Source organism: Sus scrofa, chromosome 9 (genome assembly GCF_054392235.1).
Source record: "Sus scrofa isolate SSC_HxYL_T2T_F1_AM1 chromosome 9, Sscrofa_HxYL_maternal_Yorkshire_Landrace_v2.0, whole genome shotgun sequence".
NCBI classification, from domain to species: domain Eukaryota; kingdom Metazoa; phylum Chordata; class Mammalia; order Artiodactyla; family Suidae; genus Sus; species Sus scrofa.
In genome coordinates this window covers 112,681,592-112,704,691 of record NC_139391.1, presented here as the reverse complement: position 1 = coordinate 112,704,691, position 23,100 = coordinate 112,681,592, and the positions used below count along the sequence as shown (strand labels likewise).

Genomic DNA, 23,100 nt, shown 5'->3' with positions numbered 1-23,100 from the left:
GCAACCACAAGTCTAGGTTTACAGAGTCTTCTGAAAGGCTGATGAGCTGTCTCAGTGTCTCCTGAGACTTAGTAATCCTTCACACCTCCCGCCAGGACTTGCAAGCCTCCTGGTGCCCAACTCCTTAGCCCTTGTGACATCTCCTCGAGTCTGGGCAAGTCCCAGTAAGTGCCACTTCCTCAGCCCAGCCTTGAGGCAGCCATCTAGGAGCAAAGGTGGGCCACACCACAGCTCGACAAGGGTCAGCAGGCACTTCTGGCTGAGAGAAGACTACTCCAGGGGATTTCTTCCCAGGCTGCCGTCCAAGGAACTACCCCGCCCTAGGGGTATGAAACGTTCACTTCCCCCACATTTGAAGGCTTCAGCTGAATGCACTGAACTCTCCACTGAAACCAAGTGGGTTTTATGCTATGTGAATTATACCTCAGGGAAGTGGCCGGCTTTGAAGGCTTTGTGACTAAGGAAATAGAGCTGGGCCTCCATACTGCGAGCGTGGGATTTGCTCCTGCCCTTCAGCACCCCCACCCTCTGTTTCTGGAAGATGACAGAGCAAGAATGAGAGAGAGGAGAGATCTGGAAAGAGCTTCACTGGAAGACTGGGCTTCCAGGTGACTTTTATTTTCATCTTCCTATTTCTTTATATTGTCTGATTTGGGATAAATGAGCATGTATTATTTTTCAGGGAAAGCAATAAAGCTATCTTCTTTTTCAAAAAGAAAATGAGAGAAGCCAAAACCTTTGACTAAGAGCTATACTGAGAGTTCCCACTGTGGCTTAGCAGATTACTAACCCAACAAGTATCCATGAGGATGTGGGTTCAATCCCTGGCCTTGCTCAGTGGGTTAAGGATCCAGTGTTAGCATGAGCTGTGATGTAGGTCGCAGATGCGGCTTGGATCCCGCATTTCTGTGGCTGGGGCCTAAGCCTCAGCTATAGCCTCACTTTGACCCCTAGCCTGGGAACCTCCACATGCCCAAGGTGCGGCTCTAAAAAGAAAAAAAAAAAAGAAAGAAAGAAAAGCTATACTGAGAGGCTTCTTCTGATTACCTGATCCACTGACCTTTTGGTTCAATGGGCAAGTTATTTATTTATTTTGGGAAAACACCTTCCATCTCACAGTACTCTATCCCTCGCCCTAATCCTAAAAGGAAAATTGTTAAGCCATTCCAAGAAGAAAGCAAATAGCTGAAGAACGTGGCATCAGTTTACAGGAAAACAGCCCAGAGGAACTTATACAGGGTTATTTGAAGGCAAATTTAGGAAATGTGAATGATGCTGACACTTCAAGTTTCGTTATAAAATGGGAGTAACATATATCAGGGGGGAAAACCCTCAAGATACAATAAAATCACCCATGAATGAAGCAAGACTTAAATTTACATATTTCAAAAGGAGGAAAAAAACTACTTTTGATGGAATCTCTATGTTTGAAATAACTTTTAAATATACACAACTATTTAGTGTCTGGGGTTTCATATTTTGCATAATAAAACATCACAAACCGATGAAAAAAAACAAACTGAAAAGTCCCTTTATTTCACTTACATTTCCCTGTGGAAGTTTCTACCTAAAAACCAAAGGCTCCTCTCTGGTCTTCTACTCCCTGCTGCTTTGTGGGAGTTTTGTAAAAGGAAACAGTGTTTGGTAGATTCTGACTGCAAACTTCCTCTGTTCTCAGTCCTGAAATGGAAAAGATGTGACTCCAGTCTTGAGTTTGCTTTCCAGGGTGTCAGAAATGAACAGATTCATCTGGCCCGTAGGGAACACAATTAAAAACAACGATGGCGTCAACTTAAAATACAGCCATAAAGAAAAACACAACACGCAAGAACCTTTGGAAAGTCTCTTCTGAAAGCGCTTAAAAGGCTATAAAAGCAGTGTTTGAGGAACATTCATTGAATCTATAACCTGTCAATGTGGTTTAAAAAAGGAATTGTTTTGGCTTAGCTCATGACCATTATGCTTTTATGAGGACATTCTCCGTGAACTTGTAGGAAGGCCAACTTTCAAGCCACCAACAAACTTACCCACGAAAATTGCAGAGGAGATTTGAAATGGAAAAGTTAAGGTACTGGTAGGTGAGTGAAATTTAAGATCTGCCTTGGTTGCACTCCTAGCCTGTAAACCATCTTCGGAGGAGAATGGAATTCTAAACCCCATGGAGTCCAGAATCCCTTAAATCTGCAGTTCCTGCTACTTGGTGAATCCCAAGACCAACAGAAGATGTGTGAAGCACTGAAGACGATTCTGCGTCAGCTGGGACTTGACAGAGTGTTGAGAACCAAGAAGAAAGTATTCCACTTTGGACTGGGGTGGGCTGGGGAGTCTCCTGTTTCTAAGACACAAGCCTCTCTAGTACAGCACATTTTAGAGGTGATAAATATGCCTGGAAATGGTTATTGAAGCATGAACCAGAAAAAAAAATGAATAAATAAAGCAGGGAACAAAATATCCCACCTTATCCTGGCAATTAAAATTCACCCTAGAGAAAAGGAGAACTTTGGAAAAGAAGTTACCACAGGGACTTATTAGGGCTCAGAGAATTTTCTGGTTGTTCTAAATTATTCAACACTAGACAAAGTTGCCTCTCTCTCTTGTCTTGAATGCTTTACTCCCTGAAAATCTCTATTGATGACTTTCCAGGTCCATCCACTCTGGTCATTTAGGCCTGATGAAAGCTGACCCAAAACAGTTCAGATCACATGCCCCCAAGTTTTAGAATCTAAGTTCCAAATCTAAATTGAGGGATTGATATTTTTCTGATATACTGATCTCCCCATATAATTTTGTTGGCAGTTTCTGCAAATTAACATCAGTCCATTCAAAAAAGTGCCTACTATGTGCTCTGTAGTAAGCTTGGCATGTGGGAATACAGTGCTCTGTATTTTATATCCATGACTGAAAACCTTGTGGGGTGGGAGATCATGCCTAAGTGTATTCATCACAGAAGTGTAGCTGATAAGCTTAGTTACAAAAACTGGCCAAGAAAGCAGCTTTTTGTTGTTGTTGCTGGGGGTGGGGGGGTGGTAAGAGAAGCACATGTCCATGGCATGTGGAAGTTCCTGAGCCAGGGATGGAACCCAAACCAGAGTATCAACCTGAGCCGCTGCAGTGACAACATTGGATCCCTAACCCACTGAGCCACAGGGGAACTCCTGGCAACAGCTTCCTAAAGAGAATTTATTTGCTCCAGGACTAGAGTAGGGGGCAGAGGAATCATCCAGACTCATCAAAATTCTGTTAATGGTCAGCCCTGTGGATACTGGGCACATGAACCAGCAATGGAAAATTCATGAGACTTAAAATATTGGAAGAGCTGTCCACTGTGGCAGAGCCGCGGGAAGAGGCTGACATAAAAGAGGACCCTCCCCAAAGGAGAAAACGAAGTGCCAGCGTCCCAGTCAAAGGAGAATGGTCAAAGTAGGTAAAGGCAGACTCCTGATATTGAGCCAGGCTACCTACTAGAAAGAAGGAGGGTAGAGGGAAACTCAGTCCTGCAGAATGGGAAAGCAAGAGAGTCTGTGTGGTGGGTGAGGACTGCTGCCCCCTGGTGGGCACTAGAATACCCAGTGCTAGACCCTCAGGCCCTGGACCTTAAGTCTGGGGATGAGGGACCTCAGAGGATACAGAGCAGCTTCTTAGGGGAATCAGTTTGCTCCAGGACTAGAGGATGGGGCAGACTCATCAAAATTCTGCTAATGGTCATCTCCATGGAGATTAGGCACAAACCTGCTAGAACCGAGCCTTTGGCTTCTGGGTGCAGGAAATAAAAGCAGCCTAGTTATGGGAGTCAGGGGAAGAAAAGCAAGGATGGGTCTTTTGTGTGGTCCTTGCCATCACATCCCAGTGCTCAGAGTAATTAGACAGAGGCCAGCAGCAACACTTGACCACCATAGAAAGCCTGTCACTCTATCGTCAAGGAGAGTTGCCACCTCTGCCTGGAAGAGGCAAGAAAAGCTTAAAAGAAGGGTAAAAACTAAAGGACAAAGGGAGATGGGATTATGGTGTCCCATGCAAAGGCCTAGGTGGTAAACAGGGCATGATGTACCTGGGGACAGAATGAGTGGAGTGTGGCTCTTATGCAGGGAAGGTGGAAGGAGAGGTCGGAGCCAGATTGTGAACATGTTGCATTATGCCACACAGAGGAACTCGGTTCCTGTAAGCAAAAGGGACCCGATGAAGGTTTGTAAGCCAAGAAGTGGTGACAAATGTAAATCTGTATTCTCTGGTGACAATGAGGACAATGGCCCAGAAGGAGCAAGGAGACACCTGGGTTAGAAATGAGGACAGCATGTTCCCATCATGGCTCAGTGGTTAACGAACCCAGCTAGTATCCATGAGGATGCGGGTTCAATCCCTGGCCTTGCCCGGTGGTTAAGGATCTGGCGTTACCATGAGCTGTGGTATAGGTCGCAGGTGTGACTCAGATCTCGTGTTGCCGTGGCTGTGGCTTGGGCTGGCAACTACAACCCAGATTCGACGCCTAACCTGGGAACCTCTATATGCTGTGGGTGCAGCTCTAAAAAGACAAAAGAAAAAAGAAAAAGAAAAAAAAGAAATGAGGATAGTCCCAACTAACATATTGATGGAAGGCTGTAGAAGAATCAATGCAGTTTTAAAAAAAAAATGACTTGACAGCATTTGGAAACCTGGGGGTTTCCTTCACAATATTATTTAATGATCTCATCTTGGGAAAAGCTAAGAGTCATCCTGAAAATGGGGTGTTTTAAAATTTCTGCTTTGAGTGATGGAAGTACATATACGTTTGTTTTGGTCTCAAGACCTGGCCCACAAAATGCTGAATGTAGTCTCTCTAAGCCAAATAAAACAGGCTGGTCAAGAATGGTTAGTCTTCTCCCCTGGACTTCCCTTCCCCCCACTACACTGTTCTTGAAAGGATTTTAGGAGGAAACATGCCACTGCAAGGTAAGACTCTGACAATCTTGGAGTAGACATGGCAAGAATCGGGTGCTATATCAAATGGACAGGAGCAAGGGGTGAAGCACTAGAAAGACTAAGCCATTCTGTCTTCCAGTTAGGACCCAGTCTGAGACCCACAATTCCCTCTGAAAGGACATGAATGGTGTCCCAGTGCCAGCAAGTTGAAGCCCAAGGGCAGTCACTATTGCAGTGCTGAGGGGGAAACAGCAGAAGGAATAGCTGGAGCCAGGTCCCTCTTTGTCACTGGACCCCATCTACTGTTCAGGGAGGCCATGCTCAGAGGTTTTGACTCTTTGTCTCAGGAGGATGGGAGGGAAAGAAGGAAATTAAGTGTAGCTGAGTTTCCTGACTTGACCACATGGGTGGATGAAGATGCCACTACCTGGGATAGAAGTGAGGACCACGGACAGATTTGAATAAGGAGGAGTTAGACTGTGATTGAGGTGCTGGTGAATCGTCCAGATAGAGATGTTCTTGGGGTTGGAACTCAGGAAGTGGGTTGGAAAAGAGAAAGAGGTGGATTAGTCATTAAACCATCTGAATAAGTTTGTCTGAGGGACACACGCAGGAACAGAAAGGAGATGCTCAAACAATAGGGCCCAGAGGAAACACCAACAATTGAAGGGGAAGGTAGAAGGAGAGAATGTTTTGCTCCAGCCCTTTGATATCAGAAAATGCAACTGATGTACTCAAACTCAATTAAATAAGTAAATAATGGATAAACCCATTGATGTACTCAATCTCAAATAAGTAAAAAATGGATTTGGTGACATTGATGTACTCAAGCTCAAATAAGTAAATAACGGATAAACTCATCACTCCCAATTGAGGACGTCTTTAATAGTGTCATTTCCAGAAGTCCTACATCAGAAGACACACTACCAAAGCCTCTGGGTCAAGGTACAGATGGAGAGAAGTTTTTCAAGGCTGAGCGAATCCCGAAAGACTGACGTTCCCGCCTGGAGGATGAATACATGTTGTGTGCAGGCAGCAGTTGTGGGCAGGACAGCAGAGTCCCTGGCCCAGCCATGGACTAGCCTCCGGGATGTTTAATTTTGTTGTTGTTGTTAAGAATGAGCCATTTCTTCTTTTTGACAAATGCCACTATAACTCAATGACATGGGTTAGCTAATTTTCTTAATGTCATATTTGTAGAGCATACGTTCACTACTCAATTTCTAGAAGCAAAAATATGCCCTGGACTGTCTCATTCTTTCCCTGTAAGCTTCATCAGACATAGCTTCTGTTTCCCGTGCCACCAGAATCTTGGCGTCTGCAGGCAAAGTTGGATGTTCAAGCTAAATACTGCAGGTTAGTGAATAGTCAAACATATCTATGTTGGTCGACTGCTCTCTTCCAGGTTCAAAGTTGCCTTTGTCAAGCATGATTATCACAAGCAGTGAGTAAAACTGATTTGAATTGGCCCATCCCTTTCACCCAAGTAAATTTTGAGCATCTCCCGCGAACCAACTATTCATTCCCAGAGAGGGCGTGGTACTTCAGATGCTTCTGTGAGCAGGTGTGAACTTCTGATTCTTTGTGAATGTCCTCAATTTCACTCAAGTAACTAAGAACTTAGTCACAAATTTGGAACTCAGTTATTTAGCAAGAATGTTGCAGTTGGTTGCTGTAGCCATGATATCATCAGCTCCCAGTCATTGCTTTCAGAAGTTTGGCAGCAACGTGAAGATGAAAAACATTTGCTGGAAAATCGAGGGTTCATTTCACCGTATGGGGGGGTGGGGGAGGGTAGAGAAGAAGAGAGGGAGAGAGAGAGAACCTGAGGCAAGTAGCTCCACAAATCACCTTTCTTGCCAGGTTTCGGAATACCTACCGCTCATCTTTTTTCCTCCCTCAGGTGCCTCAGGGAAAGCATTTTCTACTTAAAACGACTCTCACTTTCAGGTGTGCATTTACACGCCCTGGGTGCTGCCTGCGCCTCTCAACACAGATTCCAAATCCTGGTAAGTCTCATTTCTGTCTCTCTGGCAAGTTGACATTTCTGGAGTCCAATGAGGGCATCAGCACGTTTCTGAGTTGTTGGGTAGGTGGGGGACCATCATGGAGGATGATGTCTTTTTCAGAATGATAAATAATTGGATAACATTTAAACATAAGACACGTCTATATAACACAGTCTTCAGGGGAGGAACTGATGCTGCGTGCAGAGTGGGCTGCGGCCAGTGACCTGAGCTTTTTTGTGGCTACAGGAAGGCTTCAAACAGTATAGTGTTGAACTGCATGATTTTAAGTTGTGTTATCAGGTGACTATCTTGTGACAATTTAGAAAAAGTTCAAATTCTCTAGAATGATCCGTATCTCCAAAGGTGTCTGTTAATATCTTAGGTATGTGTACATGAGAAGTTGAAGGAAAACATGGTATCTGTTGTCACTGAGAGAAAAGTGAGTTTTAGAGCTCGTGTTCTGTGGTGACGCCATGTAGGCAACACAGTTGAAATAGCTGATGATTCCTGATGCGATGTGAAAAAAAAATGGGTTATGCAAATAAGGGGAAGTTAGGCATAAGATTTCTATGAGAACTGTCATTTTTATTTGTTTGTTTTGGCCGTAGCATGCAGTGGCTTGATGTGTTATCTCAGTTCCCAGACCAGGGATTGAACCTGGGCCCCAGCAGTGAAAGCACTGAGTCCTAACCATTAGACCACCAGGGAATTCCTACTTTGAGATGTATAAAATAGCCCATTTGAAGTGAGCCAAGAATAGAGTGAAGGTCTCACATCACTGTATTATTGTAATTGTCCCCTGTGTTAGATATTCCTGTATCATTTGCAAAAGAAAGAAACAGGACTAGAAATGGAAGTGGAATGCAGGCCCTTCCTACAGAGAGGCTGTTTATTAAACTCTTTGCATCCATGGGTTGAGGGGCTGGGCAGTTGCCATGACAGGCCCCTCAGGTCTTTATCTGTGTCATCCAAATTGTTTTTACACACACACAAAAGGAAACTCTTGGACAAGATGTGGGCCTGAGCACACAGTGAAAGCAGGTGAAGTAAAGTTAGTGAACAAGCAATAAATTTGAACCAATTAGCAACACCAGAAAGTTATTGTCAGTTTCGTATTTTTTGCATAAATTTTATTGAAATATAAATTTGATTGGACTTACAGTGTTGTGTTTGTTTCAGGTGTACAACAAAGTAAATTGGCCATGCATATACATAGATACCCATTCTGTTTCAGATTCTCTCCCCATAGAGGCCATCACAGAATATTGACTAGATTTCCCCAAGCTATATATTAAGGCTCTGTTACTGATTGATGTTGTATATATTGTGTGTATATACCAATTCCAACTTCCTAGTCCATCCATCCTCCCCTCAGCATTTCCCCTTTGGTAACCATAAATTTGGTTTTGAAATCTTTGAATCTGTTTCTGTTTTGTGAATAAGTTCTTTTGTATCATTTTTATTAGATTCCCCATATTAGTGATCTCAAATGATACTGGTCTTTCTCTGACTTACTTCATTAGTATGATAATCTCTATGTCCATCCATGTTGCTGCGAATGGCATTATTTCATTCTTTTTCATGGCTGAGTAATATTCTGTTGTATATATGCACCACATCTTCTTTATCCAGTCTTCTGTTGATGAATATTTAGGTTGCTTCCATGTCTTGGCTATACTGTAAGTAATGTTGCAAGGAACATTGGGGTGCATGTATCTTTTTGAATTATAGTTTTCTCTGAGTATATGCCCAGGAGTGGGACTGCTGAATCATATGGTAGTTTTCTTTTTAGTTTTTTAAGGCACCTCCACACTGCTTTCCATAGTGGTTACACCAACTTATATTCCCACCAACAGTGTAGGAGGGTTCCCTTTTCCCCACACCCTTTCTAGCATTTATTGTTTGTAGACTTTTTGATGATGGCCACTTCTGACTGGTGTGAGGGATGTCTCACTGTAGTTTTGATTTGCATTTCTCTAGTAATTAGTGATGTTGAGCATCTTATGTGCTTTTTGGCCATCAGTCTATGTTCTTGGGAGAAATGTCTATTTAGACCTTCTGCCCATTTTTTTTTTACTTTATTTTTTTAAAATATAAAGCTGTGGGGGTTCTCATCATGGCACAGTGGTTAACGAATCCAACTAGGAACCATGAGGTTGAGGGTTCGATTCCTAGCCTTACTCAGTGGGTTAAGGACCCGGCATTGCCGTGAGCTGTGGTGTAGGTTGCAGACGAGGCTTGGATCCCGAGTTGCTGTGGTTCTGGTGTAGGCCGGCGGCTACAGCTCCGACTAGACCCCTAGCCTGGGAACCTCCATATGCCGTAGGAGCGGCCCCAGAAATGGCAAAAAGACCAAAAAAAAAAAAAAAAAATATATATATATATATATATATATAAAGCTGTGTGGGATGTTTGTATATTTTGGATATTAATCCCTTGTATATTTTGGATATTAATCCCTTGTCATTCGCTTCATTTGTAAAGATGTTCTCCCATTCTGTGTTGCCTCTTCATTTTTTTAATGGTTTCTTTTGCTGTGCAGAAGCTTTTAAGTTTAATTAAGTCCCAGTTGTTTATTTCTGTTTTTATTTTCATTAATCTGGGAGGTAGAGCCAAAAATACACTGCTGAAATTTATATCAAAGAGTTTTCTGCTTAGTTTCATATGTTTTACTGTTTATCACAACATTTCCTTATTTAAAGATCAGCATCATCTAGGAGCATTTACCAAAATGCATCTAATTCCTTGATCAATATATTTGCATGCTTTTCATCCAAAGAAGGGTAACATTGTGTGAATCCCCAATTCTCAATTACCTGTACATAGATCACTTAAACTCACCAATGAATTTAGCAAGAGAAAAAATTTCACACAGCCCGTGTGAGACTTCACAAATAGCAGTGCCGATAAACCAGCCAGAAAAGCAGCACCAATTAAATGTGTAGCTTGATGAAGGAAGGGATGGCTGAGATGAACCCAACACCTAGAATTGGGCTGTATGTGCTGCTGGGGGGTTTATAATGACTGGGTAGGCAATTGTAAATAACAGGAATTCTAAAAGCTGCTGGACTTAGACTATAACATTCTTCTAGTTTGGGACCAATTGCCTAAAATGGGAAACAGAAAACTGGGAGTTAAGGTTAAGTCTAGGGCTGAGTCACTCATGGAAACAAAGGTGGAGTGACAGGCCCGGATTAGGGGCACTGAAGCCACCTGTAGGGCTTCAGAACTCAGCTCTCTTGCTATTTGAGGCGGATAATTCTTTGTTGGGGGATGGGGGCCGCCCAGTGCATTGTGGGATATTCCTTTAGAGTACTCCTGGCTTCTACCCACTAGATGTCAGTAGCCCCCCCCCCCATGGTGACAGAGGGAACTGTCCCCAGACGTTACCAAATGCAGAGCAAACCCAACCCCTTGAGAACCACTGCTCACAAGAAGCAGGCAAGCTGCTGTGGGCCTAAATATTTGCAGTGTGATTCCAGGGATCATCCATCATCCATGTTTACAGGGAAGGAGATTGGATTTCAGGAGGCAGAATTGAGTGAGGGGAAAATACAAGGAACCAATCTGTAACAGAAGTCCAGAGTCCACTTAGAATGTGACACAGAGAAGTAAGAAAATCAGGGATGATTTCAGTCCTCGACCACATTTTATTGAATCATTTCAGGGAGAATAGTTTTCATAGCCTGCATTAACCAGAGCTAGTCAGAACTAAAGGAATCGGATGCATTTTGGTAACTGATGGATGCTCCTAGATGATACTGATCTTTAAATAAGGAAATGTTGTGATAAACAGTAAAACATATGAACCTCTTCATTCCCTCTGCCTCGGGGATTTCAGAGACAACTGAAGGATTTTACACCCTAATGTTGGCAGTCCTTTGAGGCCACTCCCATCATTTGGGTGGAGGAAAGGAAGCCAGGAACCCCAGCCCGTTTTCTTCCCCCCATCATTCTGCTAGGTCTGGAAAACCCTGCAGTGCGAATACTTTGGACCCCAGACCAGTTCTTCTGACCTGAAAGCTGTAAATCCCTCACAAATTATGGTTCAGGATTGTTTCACAAAGCGTAGTTCTAAAATCAGTTTCAAGTGGAGATAAGGACGGGAATAAATGACCTCCTTTCTAGTTTCTTCCTGCTATGATATAAAAGCATGTAGGAGTATTGCAGAGTGATTATATCTGCATCCCTCTTTACCTTCCAAGTGCTTCCTTATTGCAATATTTAAATCTCCAGATTTAGAGACAGTCTAATTTCACACTAGAGCTTTGGAAAGCAAAATGTATTTTTGGAGATTGGGAGAAAATCAGGAACCAGAAGCCACAGAATGAGGCTGTGGAGGAAGAAGCAGGAAAACAGTCAGCACCAGGGAACACCCAGGATTAGAGGTTTATATGGAGGTCTTGAAATCTAGGTTAATGCAGCCCCGGCAGGGCACCTCCGGGGCACATCTGAGGCCTTCGAGTGAGGGCAGAGGAGCTGAAGTTAATGGAATAGCCTGTCAATAAAAATCAGTCTAGAATGCCATGTGTCACTTAGTGCTAAGGTCAGAGACGGACATCTTTTAACCCAAGAAATGCAAATGAGTATGAATTCAAGTCAATAAATGTTTTCAATATTTTTCTAAGTAATCCCAGGGGCTGAAAGATGAATGTTTGCTTTCAAGGGCTTACAATCTATTGCGAAGGTTAAACAAGGTCTTAAAAAAATTTTTTTTTAAAACAGAATGTTTCTACTCCCAGGTTTCTATACAAGAGAAACGAAAATATATATCTATACAAAACCCTGTAGATAAATGTTCATAGCAGTATTATTCATGATAGCCAGAAAGTAGGGAAAAAATGCCTACAAACTGATGGATAAACAGACTATGGTACATACATGTAAAAGAATATTATTCAGCATATAAAAGAATGCAGTACTGATTCGTGCTACAACTGGAATGAACCTTGACAATAACACATTAATTGAAAGAAGCTAGTCACAAAAGACCACAAATTGTATGATTTTATTTATTTGAAGTATATAGAATAGGCAAAGCTACAGAGAGAGAAAGGAATAGTTTCCTTGGAGAAGGCAGATAGAGGGGTATCTTCCCAAGGGTATAGAATTTCTTTTGAGAGCCATGCCATGCTCTAAAGGTGGATGGTGGTGATGGTTGCATAAGTCTGTGAATGTATTTAAAAAACACTCTAAGGGTGAATTTTATGGTATGTGTATTATCTTAGCAAAACTGTCACACATACACACAAAATACAAAGACTTCTATTCTCTTGGGTAATGGGAAAATCATTTGGGGATGTTGAGGGGCTAGGAAAAGGAGTCCTTTGCTGAGCAAGCTCTGAGAAGTGCATGCACATTCAGACAGGATCAGATCCAGGCAAGACAGAGCTCAGGAAAGGATGCCCGCTCCCACCTGCTTGGCTCATGCCAGCACCGCAGGCTGGATCTACCCAGACACAGATAGCTTGCACGTACCCTCTGCTGAGATCTCACTCAGTGTTAGCTGCCCTGCTATGCCCAGGAGCACCAGCAGCTCTGATCTGCACTGTGTGGACCCCCGGGGTTACCTAGGACAGTGCTGCTCATACTTGAGCATAAATCAGACTCTCCCTAGGCCTTGTGAAAGCCCAGTGTACCAGCCTGCATCTCTAAAGTTTCTGAATCAGTAGAACCTGGGCTGGATGGGGCCTGATAATTTGCATTTCTAACAAGTTCCCAGATGACACTAATGCCACTGATCTGGCAGGTGACTAACACCTGGGTTTGCCTAGGACTCAGGGGGAGTCCCAGGACCCCAGCGTTACCCAAAGTAGGGTCCGGCTGCTTGCTGCTCAAAAACCGATACTTGAAAGGCAAGATTGGGGCAAAGTTTGCTTTATTTTAGAGGCTGGGAACTGGGAGAGAGGATGGACTCATGTCCCAAAGCTGACTCCCCAACTCACAGTCTGTGAGCAAGAGCTTTTAAAGGGGAGTTTTGGGGGGTATAGGCAGAGGGAGGGGGCTACATGCAGAAACAGCACAGTCAGCTCTGAGAGTTATCTTGAAATTGGTCATGTGTTGGTCTGACCAGGGTTACCTTGACTGTTTTAAGTACAGTTAGTCATCAGTTCCAGGGTGAGTTTGTTACCATTTCTTTGAGGACAGTTCTTGGGATTGTGGTAGCTTTTGCCATGGCTACACTCTGGGCGTCAGGTAGTTAACTTCTTCCTGGTGGGATTTCAGTACCTACAAGACATCTCAAAAGATATGGCTCAGAATATTATTTATAGCCCCTGAGGAGGAACGAAAAATCCTTGACTTTGCTGAATGACCAAACTTTTATTATTTCCTCTTGTTTGACTGTTTCCCTCTGCATTTTCTCACTTCTCTGGATAAGTTTTTCTTTGACCTAAATTTTGCTACAGACAAAAGGCAGATGGGGGACAGGTAGGGGTGGGGGGCAGGACCATAGTATCCTGCTCTATTTAATGGGGACTTAAATACTAAAACCAAAAATATCCCAGGCAAGCTGGGATGAATTGGTTACCTTATTATATCCATGGACCACACTTTAAGAATCACTGTTTAAGGAGATAAGATCAAATTTTGATTTGAAGGATGAGAGGAGGAGATATCGAGAATGACCCTCAAGTTTCTAGTCCAAGCAAGTTGGTCCCTGGTAATGCCAGGGGTTCCACAGCTGGCTACGCATTGGAATTCCCTGAAATATTTAAAAAATGCTGATGCCAAGACCTCAACCTCAGATATTCTGATTTAATTGGTATACTAAGTATTATCTGGGCAACAGGATTTGAAAAGCTCCCTAGGCTTGACAAATTCTCGTATAATGGAATCCAAGAGGAAAACAAGTAGATGGGGCAAATTCATGAGTGTTAGGTGTTCATGAGCCATCACTGGCTACATATGAGAATACTCTAGGAGAGTTCTAAGCATCCAGCATTGCCACAGCTGCAGCTGAGATTCAGTCCCTGGCCTGGGAACTTACATATGTCACAGGCGGGGCCAAAAACAACAACAAACTCCCACCTTCAAAAAAACCAAAAGAATCCTCTGGGAAGCATCACAAACACATTGACACCTGGGTGCCACCCCCAGCAATGCTGATTGAATTGGTCTGGGCAGACCCGAGCCTTAGTAGTTTAAAGAATCTCCCAGGTACAGACAATGAAATATCATTCAGCCTTAAAGGGGAAGGAGGTTCTGGATGAACCAATCCAACATGGATGAACCTTCAAGACCTTACCCTAAATGAAATAAACCAGCACACACCCACACAAAACAGCTACCACATGACTCTATTTATAGGAAGGCCTAGGGTGGTCAAGTTCCTAAAGACAGAAAGTAGAATGAGGCTGGGGGACGGGGGTGGGGGGCGGGGGTTGGGGGGGGTGAGGGGTTATGACAAGTTGGTAATGGGCACAGAGTTTCAGTTTTGCAAGCTGGGAAGTGTTCTGGGTATGGGGTGTTGAGTACCCAGTGTGAATGTATGGAGGACCATTAAACTGTACACTTTAAAGTGGTTAAGATGTTAAATTTTTTATATGTTTCTTATCATAAAACAAATATGTTTAAGAGAAGTCGTAAAATATAATCTTCCCAGGTGTTGCTAAGGTGCAGCCAGGGCTGTGACCCGCTGAACTAAGTGCAGACACTTAGCAAGCAGCAGAATGATGGACAAGCCCTGTGATTCTATTGTTTATTTCTATTGTCTATTTCTATTGTTTATTTCCGAGAAACTGCAGACAATCCATAAATAATTATTATTGAGAGAATTGTGTCAATTTTAGTCCAGCCTCGATCTTTTAGCTCCTCCTTCTCCTCTTTCTTTTTTTTTTTTTCCTGACGTCTCCTTGATGTACAATGCTGTGTTATTTTCTACTGTGCAGCCAAGTGATTCAGTTATACATACCTTTTCCATATTCTTTTCCATTATGGTTTGTCACAGGATATTGAATATATTTTCCCTGGGCTCTACAGGAGGACATTGTTTGGGACAAATCATTCTTGAACCTGACCGATAGTTCAGTTTTTCCTAGCATGACCTTTATTATTGCTTGAAGAAAACTCCTGGACTGAGAAAATTCCCAGAGGTTCATTTTCATCACAAATGGGATTGAGTGTGATACTAAGGATGTTGTATCTCCCACCCCCCACAGATGCTTTGAGAAAAAAAGGTAGTCCACTCTTTCTTTTTCTCTTGCAATCAGCCCTGCGGTTCTGGCTCCTTTCTCTCTAAAGCTGGGCTCTTAGAATTCTGCCTTCTGCATCCCTCTCATCTTTCCAGAAGAGGGAGATTTTAGCCTGTGGTTTTATAGCTAGAAGCTGTCTTTCAGTTTGAAATCTGCCCTGTGACTGGATTCCCCACTGGTGAGAAATAGGAATGCCGTTGTATGTCCTATGCAGGCCTTGAATTACCCTTCAGCCTTTCAGAGCCTCGGTCATTTCAAGCCCCAAGTTGTAGGCTATTCATATGGATTATAATCTTAACTGAATTTGGTTTCTTTGGTTATAGAGAATATCATTTTCAAACTTTGCTTATATTGCCCATTCTTTTTAAAATGTTCATCATGAATTCCCATTGTGGCTTAGGGGGTTAAGAACCCGACTAGTATCCATGAGGATGCAGGTTTGATCCCTGACCCCCGTCAGTGGGTTAAGGATCCAGCATTGTCATGAGCTGTGGTATAGGTTGCAAATGTATCTCGGATCCTGTATTGCTGTGGCTGTGGCTGTGGCGTAGCCTGGCAGCTACAGCTCCAATTCAACCCCTAGCTCCAGGAACTTCCATATGCCACCATTGCAGACATAAAAAGAAAAAAAAAAGGTTGTGATCAAAAAGTGTAGCTGGGTAATTGACCAAAGCCACTTGCCCTGCATGAGGAAAAGTCAACAAGAAATCACCACCTAGAAAAAGTGTTGGGGTCCAGTTGGCCCATATCAAGGGACTGCATTCTGAGTCTCCTGTAGATCCTAGGAAGGTTTTGTGTAAGGTTATTAGTCCAACATTACAGACTTTTATAACAGATAAAGCTCATTTCCAGATGGGGATGCTGCAGGGGACTACTTTTCAGTCATTTATTTCCTCAAGACAGTCGAGATGCAACATGAACTCCAAGCTCTGCAAAGAGCTTTGATCACAGAATGGGAAATTTGCCTACAATCAGTCATTTCAAAATACCCTGGCAATCCCCTAGTGGCTCAGCAGGTTAAGGATCTGACATTGTCACTGCTGTGGCATGGTTTTGATCCCAGGCCTAGGAACTTCTGCATGCCATGGGCACTGGGGAAAAAAAAAAAAAAACCCACCCTAAAAAGACTTTATAAGGAGGCTGGCATTGAAGTTAAGGACTTCAAGGCAAAGGAAACAACATGAGCAAAGGGTTATGAAAGCAGGAAATGGTGTCCTGATGCCAGAGGGCAGGAAAGGTAAAATTAGAAGAATTGTGAATGTGGGTCTAGTAAGAAAAACAAAAACTCCCTAAAAAAGAAAAAGCCTTGAAGGAGAGAGTGCTAAAAAAAAAAAAAAAAAAAAAAAAAAAAAAAAAAAAAAAAAAATATTCTCACCTGTAAATAGATGAGAAATATTTTACGTTCACTGCTCTTCAAACAAAAACATTAAAAAATAATGATGATGTGTAATTTTTTGCTTTTTAGTTTTTAATTGTTTTTGGTTTTGTTTTTGGCTGCACCTGCATCCCGCAAAAGTTGCCAGGCAAGGGACTGAACTCTTGCCACAGCAGTGACCAAATCCATAGTAGTGATGATACCGTATCCTGTGCCACCAGGGAACTTTAATTTTTTGCTTTTTAAATTGACAAAGCTTGAAAAATTCATACTACTCAACAGCTCAACAGTTGTTCCCTTAGGCTGTTGGTGAGAGTGTAAATTGGGACAAACTTTCCACATGGCTATTGACAATAATATCAGAATTTTATATACACATACAAACATACTTAATCTCATTGATTCAGTATTTCCATTTAATATACCCTGGGGAATAATTGAGGATATGAACAAAGATTTAGCACCAAGATTTATAACAGGAAAATATAAGAAACAAAGTACAGAACTTCCCATTGTGTCTTAGGTGGTTAAGAACCCAGCATATTGTCTGTGAGGATGCAGGTTCAATCCCTGACCTCACTCAGTGCATTAAGGATCTGGTGTTGCCGTGAGCTGTGGTGTAGGTGACAGATGCAGCTCGTATCTGGCATTGCTGTGGCTGTGGTGTAGGCCGGCAGCTGCAGCTCTGATTTGACCCCTAGCCTGGAAACTTCCATATGCCACAGGTGCAGCAGTAAAAAGAAAAAAAGAAAAAGAAGCAAAGTACCCAACAACCAATAGGGCATTCATTAAATTGTGGTTCCTGGAGTTTCTGTCTTGGCTCAGCGGTAATGCACCCGATTAGTATCCATGAGGATGCCTGTTCGATCCCTGGCCTTGCTCAGTGGGTTAAGGATCCAGCATTGCTGTGAGCTGCGGTGTAGGTCACAAATGAGGCTCGGATCCTGAGTTGTGGTGGCTGTGGCGTAGGCCAGCAGTTGCAGCCCTGATTCAACCCTTTCCCTGGGAACTTGGAATCTTCCATATGCTGCAGGTGTGGGCCTAAAAAAAAAAAAAAAAAAAAAAATCATGGTTCCTGCTTTCAGAGGAGTGCGATCCAGTAATTTAAAATACTGGTACAGGAGTTCCCGTTGTGGCTCAATGGTTAATGAATCCAACTAGGAACCATGAGGTTGCAGGTTTGATCCCTGGCCTTGCTCAGTGGGTTAGGGATCCGGCGTTGCTCTGAGCTGTGGTGTAGGTTGCGGACGAGGCTCAGATCCCACTTTGCTGTGGCTGTGGCGTAGGCCGGTGGCTACAGCTCCGATTAGACCCCTAGCCTGGGAACCTCCATATGCCACAGGAACTGCCCTAGAAAAGGCAAAAAGACAAAAAAATTAAAAATAAAATACAATGAAATAAAATCCTGGTACAGGACAACCTTTCACCTACACTCCTCGCAACCAACTGAGGTGCATGTGTGTTCCCATCCAAATCAGGCCCCCACATCAGTGACTTGGGAGGCTTTTCATCTAGAGGGGCACAGCTAAATCTACAAAGGCAGACATAGCTTGCTTGGGTTTATGGAAGCCCACAGGTTGTCCTGATGTCCCTGGCTAGGTGGAAATTGCCTAATGTAAAAAAGTACGGAAAGATGCCTGCCTGGCATGTATTTATTGAAACAAGCATCAGTATGATGTCACTTTTGGAAAATATTTATATTCAAGGAAAAAATGGTGGAGGAAGATCTAGTAAGATATCAGCCGCTTTTCTCTGGGTGGTAGTTTGACAGATAATCCTTCGTGTTGCCTTCTGATTTTTCTCTTTTTTTCAACAATGAGGACACAATGTATAATTAAAATTTTTTCAACAATGAGTACATGTGAATTGTACAATAAAATTTTTTTCTAAATAAAAATGGACAAAACAGATTAAACATTGCATTCTGTGACCTCTAAACGTAGAAAACAAATATTTGTCAAAATTGTATACACTCCTATTTTTTAAGGAATTGGGCACTGTGGGTATTTTATGTTTCAGAAGTATAAGAATCATCACTCACACTTGAAATTAGCACAACATTGTAAATTATACTTTGATTCTTTAAAAGAGAGAAAAAAAGACTGTAGAAGAATAAGTACCCCAAAAAAGAACCATCAGACAAATTTTCAAATCATTTAAAACTGATGACAACTACTAATTTTATCAGTTACTGACTTAACCTCCTTTTTTTTTAACCTAGTAGAATTGAATTTAATCATTTCCTGACAAAAGATGCAATTGCAACTGACCTTTTTTCTGCACCTTGGTGAATAGTGTCCAAATCCATTTTCTGCTTGTATTAAATTGTGCTAAAATATTTAGTAGAGATGCATTTTAAACAATCCACCTTTTTTTTTTTACACTAATACATATTTGCACAGCTCTTCTGTTGTGGAATTGTGTCAAGCAACTGAAAAGTTCTGCTCAAAAAGTGTTAATATCCAGACATAGATATTTCTATTACTCTTTAATGAAATATTATCAGCAGCAGGTAAATAAGACACCTTTTTATGTGCTTTTTTAGCAAAATAATTTCAGCTTCTTAATTTGCAAATTCAGTGCATTTTTATTTTTTAAAATAGCTCTGCTTTGGAGTTCCCATCATGGCTCAGTGGTTAACAAATCTGACTAGGAACCATGAGGTTGCAGGTTCGATCCCTGGCATCACTCAGTGGGTTAAGGATCCGGCATTGCGTGAGCTATGGTGTAGGTCACAGACGTGGCTTGGATCTGGCATTGCTGTGGCTGTGGCATAGACTGGCAGCTACAGCTCGGATTAGACCCCTAGCCTGGGAACCTCCATATGTCACGGGTGCAGCCCTAGAAAAGACAAAAAGACAAAAAGACAAAAAAAAAAAAAAAAGGCTCTGCTTTGAACATAGCACTTGTCCCAGTGATGAGGTCTTAGGAAGAATTTATAGGCAAAATTCCCTCTTCTGAGTAAGCAACCACTCTGGGCTAAACGACCAAATTCTCCATGACTGCACAGTCTGTAATAACTGAGGATCGTTTACATTAGTCATAGAGAAGATGTTTCTAACAATTACTCTCTTTGATCCTGACTTTTCTGTATCAGTAAGAGCCCTGCTTCCTGGTGAGTACTACCTAAATGGCCTAGAATCTTCTCTTCAGAGATACATGTTGAATGTCTTCACGGCAGCAGACTTTAAGAGTCTCCTCTTTTCTTTTTCGTTTTTGGCTGAACCCATGACATATAGAAGCTCCCAGGCCAGGGTTCAAATCCAAGCCACAGCTGTGACATATACCACAGTGGTTAATGAATCTGAATCTGACTAGGAACCATGAGGTTGTAGGTTCAATCCCTGGCCTTGCTCAGTGGGTTAAGGATCCGGCGTTGCTGTGAGCTGTGGTGTAGGTTGCAGACACGGCTTGGATCCCTGTGTTGCTGTGGCTGTGGCCTAGGCCGGCAGCTACAGCTCTGATTAGACCCCTAGCCTGGAAACCTCCATGTGCCATGGGTGCAGCCCTGAAAGGTCAAAAGACAAAAAAAAAAGAAAAAAAAAACCTGCAAATGTTATCTAATGTGTTTTCTTTGCATGTTTTCTCACTCATAATAAATCCTGTGTATGAGTACCTAAAATGATGTTTTTATGGCCTTGAAATTCTGAAGTGAATTCTATATGAGAACATTGTACAACTTTGAGAAAATTATAACAATGTACAAATTTACTGAGTTTACATAATAATGGTTACATCTACAAAAATGACCCTTGACTTAATAGGAGATTTGCTGTATATTTTCTTTAAATAACCAGCTTTCCTAAATTATTACTTTTTTTTTTTTTTTGTCTTTTTTCTATTTCTTGGGCCGCTCCCGAGGCATATGGAGGTTCCCAGGCTAGGGGTCAAATCGGAGCTGTAGCTGCCGGCCTACGCCACAGCCACAGCAACGCAGGGGTCCAAGCCACATCTGCAACCTACACCACAGCTCACGGCAACGCCGGATCGTCAACCCACTGAGCAAGGGCAGGTATCGAACCTGCAACCTCATGATTCCTAGTCAGATTTGCTAACAGCTGCGCCACGACGGGAACTCCCTAAATTAGTTTTTAATAAGATCCTCTCCTCAAGCTGTTGGTCATTTTTGAGCAATCCATTGATGGTCTCAAGGAAGAAATATCATTATTCTCTGAACCAATTCCAAGCTATTGCTAATGTGATAACATAGCAGTTGAAAGCTTTAATCCAGGGAGGATATTGCTGAGTCTATATTCAGGCATGAAGATTTAACTACTTAATGTTCATAGCCACTCTCTGCCAAGTATTTTAGACCGGAAGTTCATATTTGCAACTTAGAATATTATATGACTGATAGTTAAATTTCCTTAAGTCCTAGAATACTTTTATTTTTGAAAAGTACATACCTGATGAAAACAAGTTTGGCCAAGTTGGGCTATAAAAACATGTTCAATCTCTAAGGCAACAATGCCAGTAACAAAATGCAGGATGGAACTTGTCTCAAAGAATAAACCCCTGGAAGGGAAGTCTTTGTTAATCCACAAGTATCATTAGCAGAGGTTTTATGCTTGAACTTAAAAACAAACCAAAATTAAAACTTCTGTTTATTGGAGCCCAAACTTTGCATTAGGTGTTCATGCTAGATGCCAGTTCTAGGAAATAAAACGAGATCTATGTTTGAATTGTTGGGTGAATAAAAAAAAAATCCAGGTTAACCAAGCCAGGATAATTGATTTTGCAATGAAATAAAGTATATGAGGGGCCTAACCACACCTCAAAGGAAGAGAAATGTTGTGCTTTGTTTTAGAATAACAAGCTTTGCAATGAAATAGAAGATGGAGAATTCCCCATTCAAGCTGACTTGCAGTAACCTGTGGGGAAGAAGACATTATGTACCATATACTTAGCTGTAGAATCATGATCTATATATGTTTAATGCCTGATAAAAATCATGAAATGACAAGATTAAATAGCATAGATATGGGAAATGTGTACACAAGGGAAAGCATATGATTTTTCTTTCTTTGGCTATACCCACAGCATGCAGAAGTTCCCGGGCCAGGAATCGAACCCTCACCACAACTGTAGCTGTAACCAGAGTCATGACAGTGACAATACTGAATCCTTAACCTGCTGAGCCATGAGGGAACTCCAAGAATATGATTTTTCAATAGCTTATAATTTTGGCGGGCAAGGTGAAGGAAAGTAATCCATCCAATGCAAATAACTCCATGCAAAAAAAATAATAATAATTTCTTTATATTTTTGCAATTGGAAAAGCTGAGGAAAAAACAAGTTTATCCCACAGTACGGTAGTTATTTCTCCTTTTAGGCCCATCCCTCCCTCCCTTGTCTGCTGAAATCAGCACTTGGGTAGCATACATTTTCAGTTCTGAAGGGAATGATATATTAGCTGGAACAGGTGCTGTGTGTGTTTTTTTTTTACAGTGTGGGAGTTACATGATTCACCACCCAGAGGCTGGTGGGGTGATTTTGCAGGGCGAGAGAATTGTTGGGGTTTTTATAATCTTTTGTTTTAAGGTAATTGCGGATTCTCATGGCAGTTGTAAGCAATAATAGAGATCCTGTTTCATCCAGTTTCCCCAAATGGTAACATCTCACATAACTACAATATGCTATTACAGCCAGGAAGCTGACATTGAAACAGTCCATTAACCTTATTCAGATTTCAACAGTTTTCGCATGCATATGTGTGTGTGTGTAATTCTGTGCAATTTTATCACGTGTATAGATTCGTGACACCATTGCCACAGTTAAGATACAAAACAGTTCCATCACTTCAAGGATCCCTAGTAACACCCTTTTGTTTATTGATTGATTTAAAATTTATTTTGTTAGGGTTAATTTACAATAACAGCCTTTTATATCCACACCCACTTCCCTCAACCCCTGACAACCATGAATCTGACTCTATAACTCTGGCATTTGAGAAGTGGAATTATGCAGTCTCTAGCATTTTGAGATTGGCTTTTTTAATTCAGGGTAATTCCTTGGCGATCCAACCAGTGTTGTACCAGTGATTCCCACCTTTTCATTGCTGAGCACAACCCAAGTTCCACACCTAACTATTCACCCACTCAAGGACATCTGCGTTGTTTGCAGTTTGGGGCTATTATAACTCAAGATGCTATATAGGTTTTAGTGTGAATATACATTTTTTAGCTCAAACTCCTTATTTATTTATTTTAATGACTGCACCTGTGGCATATAGACGTTCCCAGGCTACGGGTTGAATCAGAGCTGCAGCTGCCAGCCTACACCACAGCCACAGCAACATCGGATCCGATCTGCGTCTGCAACCTACGCCACAGCTTCCAGCAACTCTGGATCCTTAACCCACTGAAAGAGACTAGGGATGGAACCCACATCCTCGCGGAGACAACATCAGGTTCTTAACCTGCTGAGCCACAATGGGAACTCCTCGATGTCTTTATTTTTTTTAATTTTGTTGAAGTATAGTTGAGTTACAATGTTATGTTAATTTTTGCTGTATAGCAAAGTGACACATTTATACATATATATGTATATATATGTTCCTGTTATATTCTTTTCCATGATGGTTTATCATAATTTATTGAATATAGTTCCCTGTACTATAAAGTAGGAC

General features: G+C 42.0%; 1 protein-coding gene and 1 non-coding gene across 2 annotated transcripts in view; one reads left to right on the top strand and one right to left on the bottom strand.

Annotated features, from left to right (window-relative positions):
• The window catches only part of LAMB4 (laminin subunit beta 4), a 149,355-nt gene that overhangs the window by 20,269 nt on the left and 105,986 nt on the right, over window positions 1-23,100 (top strand). The window contains 1 exon segment of the mRNA XM_084977505.1: window positions 6,800-6,905. Coding sequence (XP_084833631.1) covers window positions 6,800-6,905 — 106 coding nt within the window.
• Window positions 7,542-7,613, bottom strand: TRNAE-UUC (transfer RNA glutamic acid (anticodon UUC)). The gene has a single exon. It is a non-coding gene; the product is annotated as a tRNA-Glu (tRNA).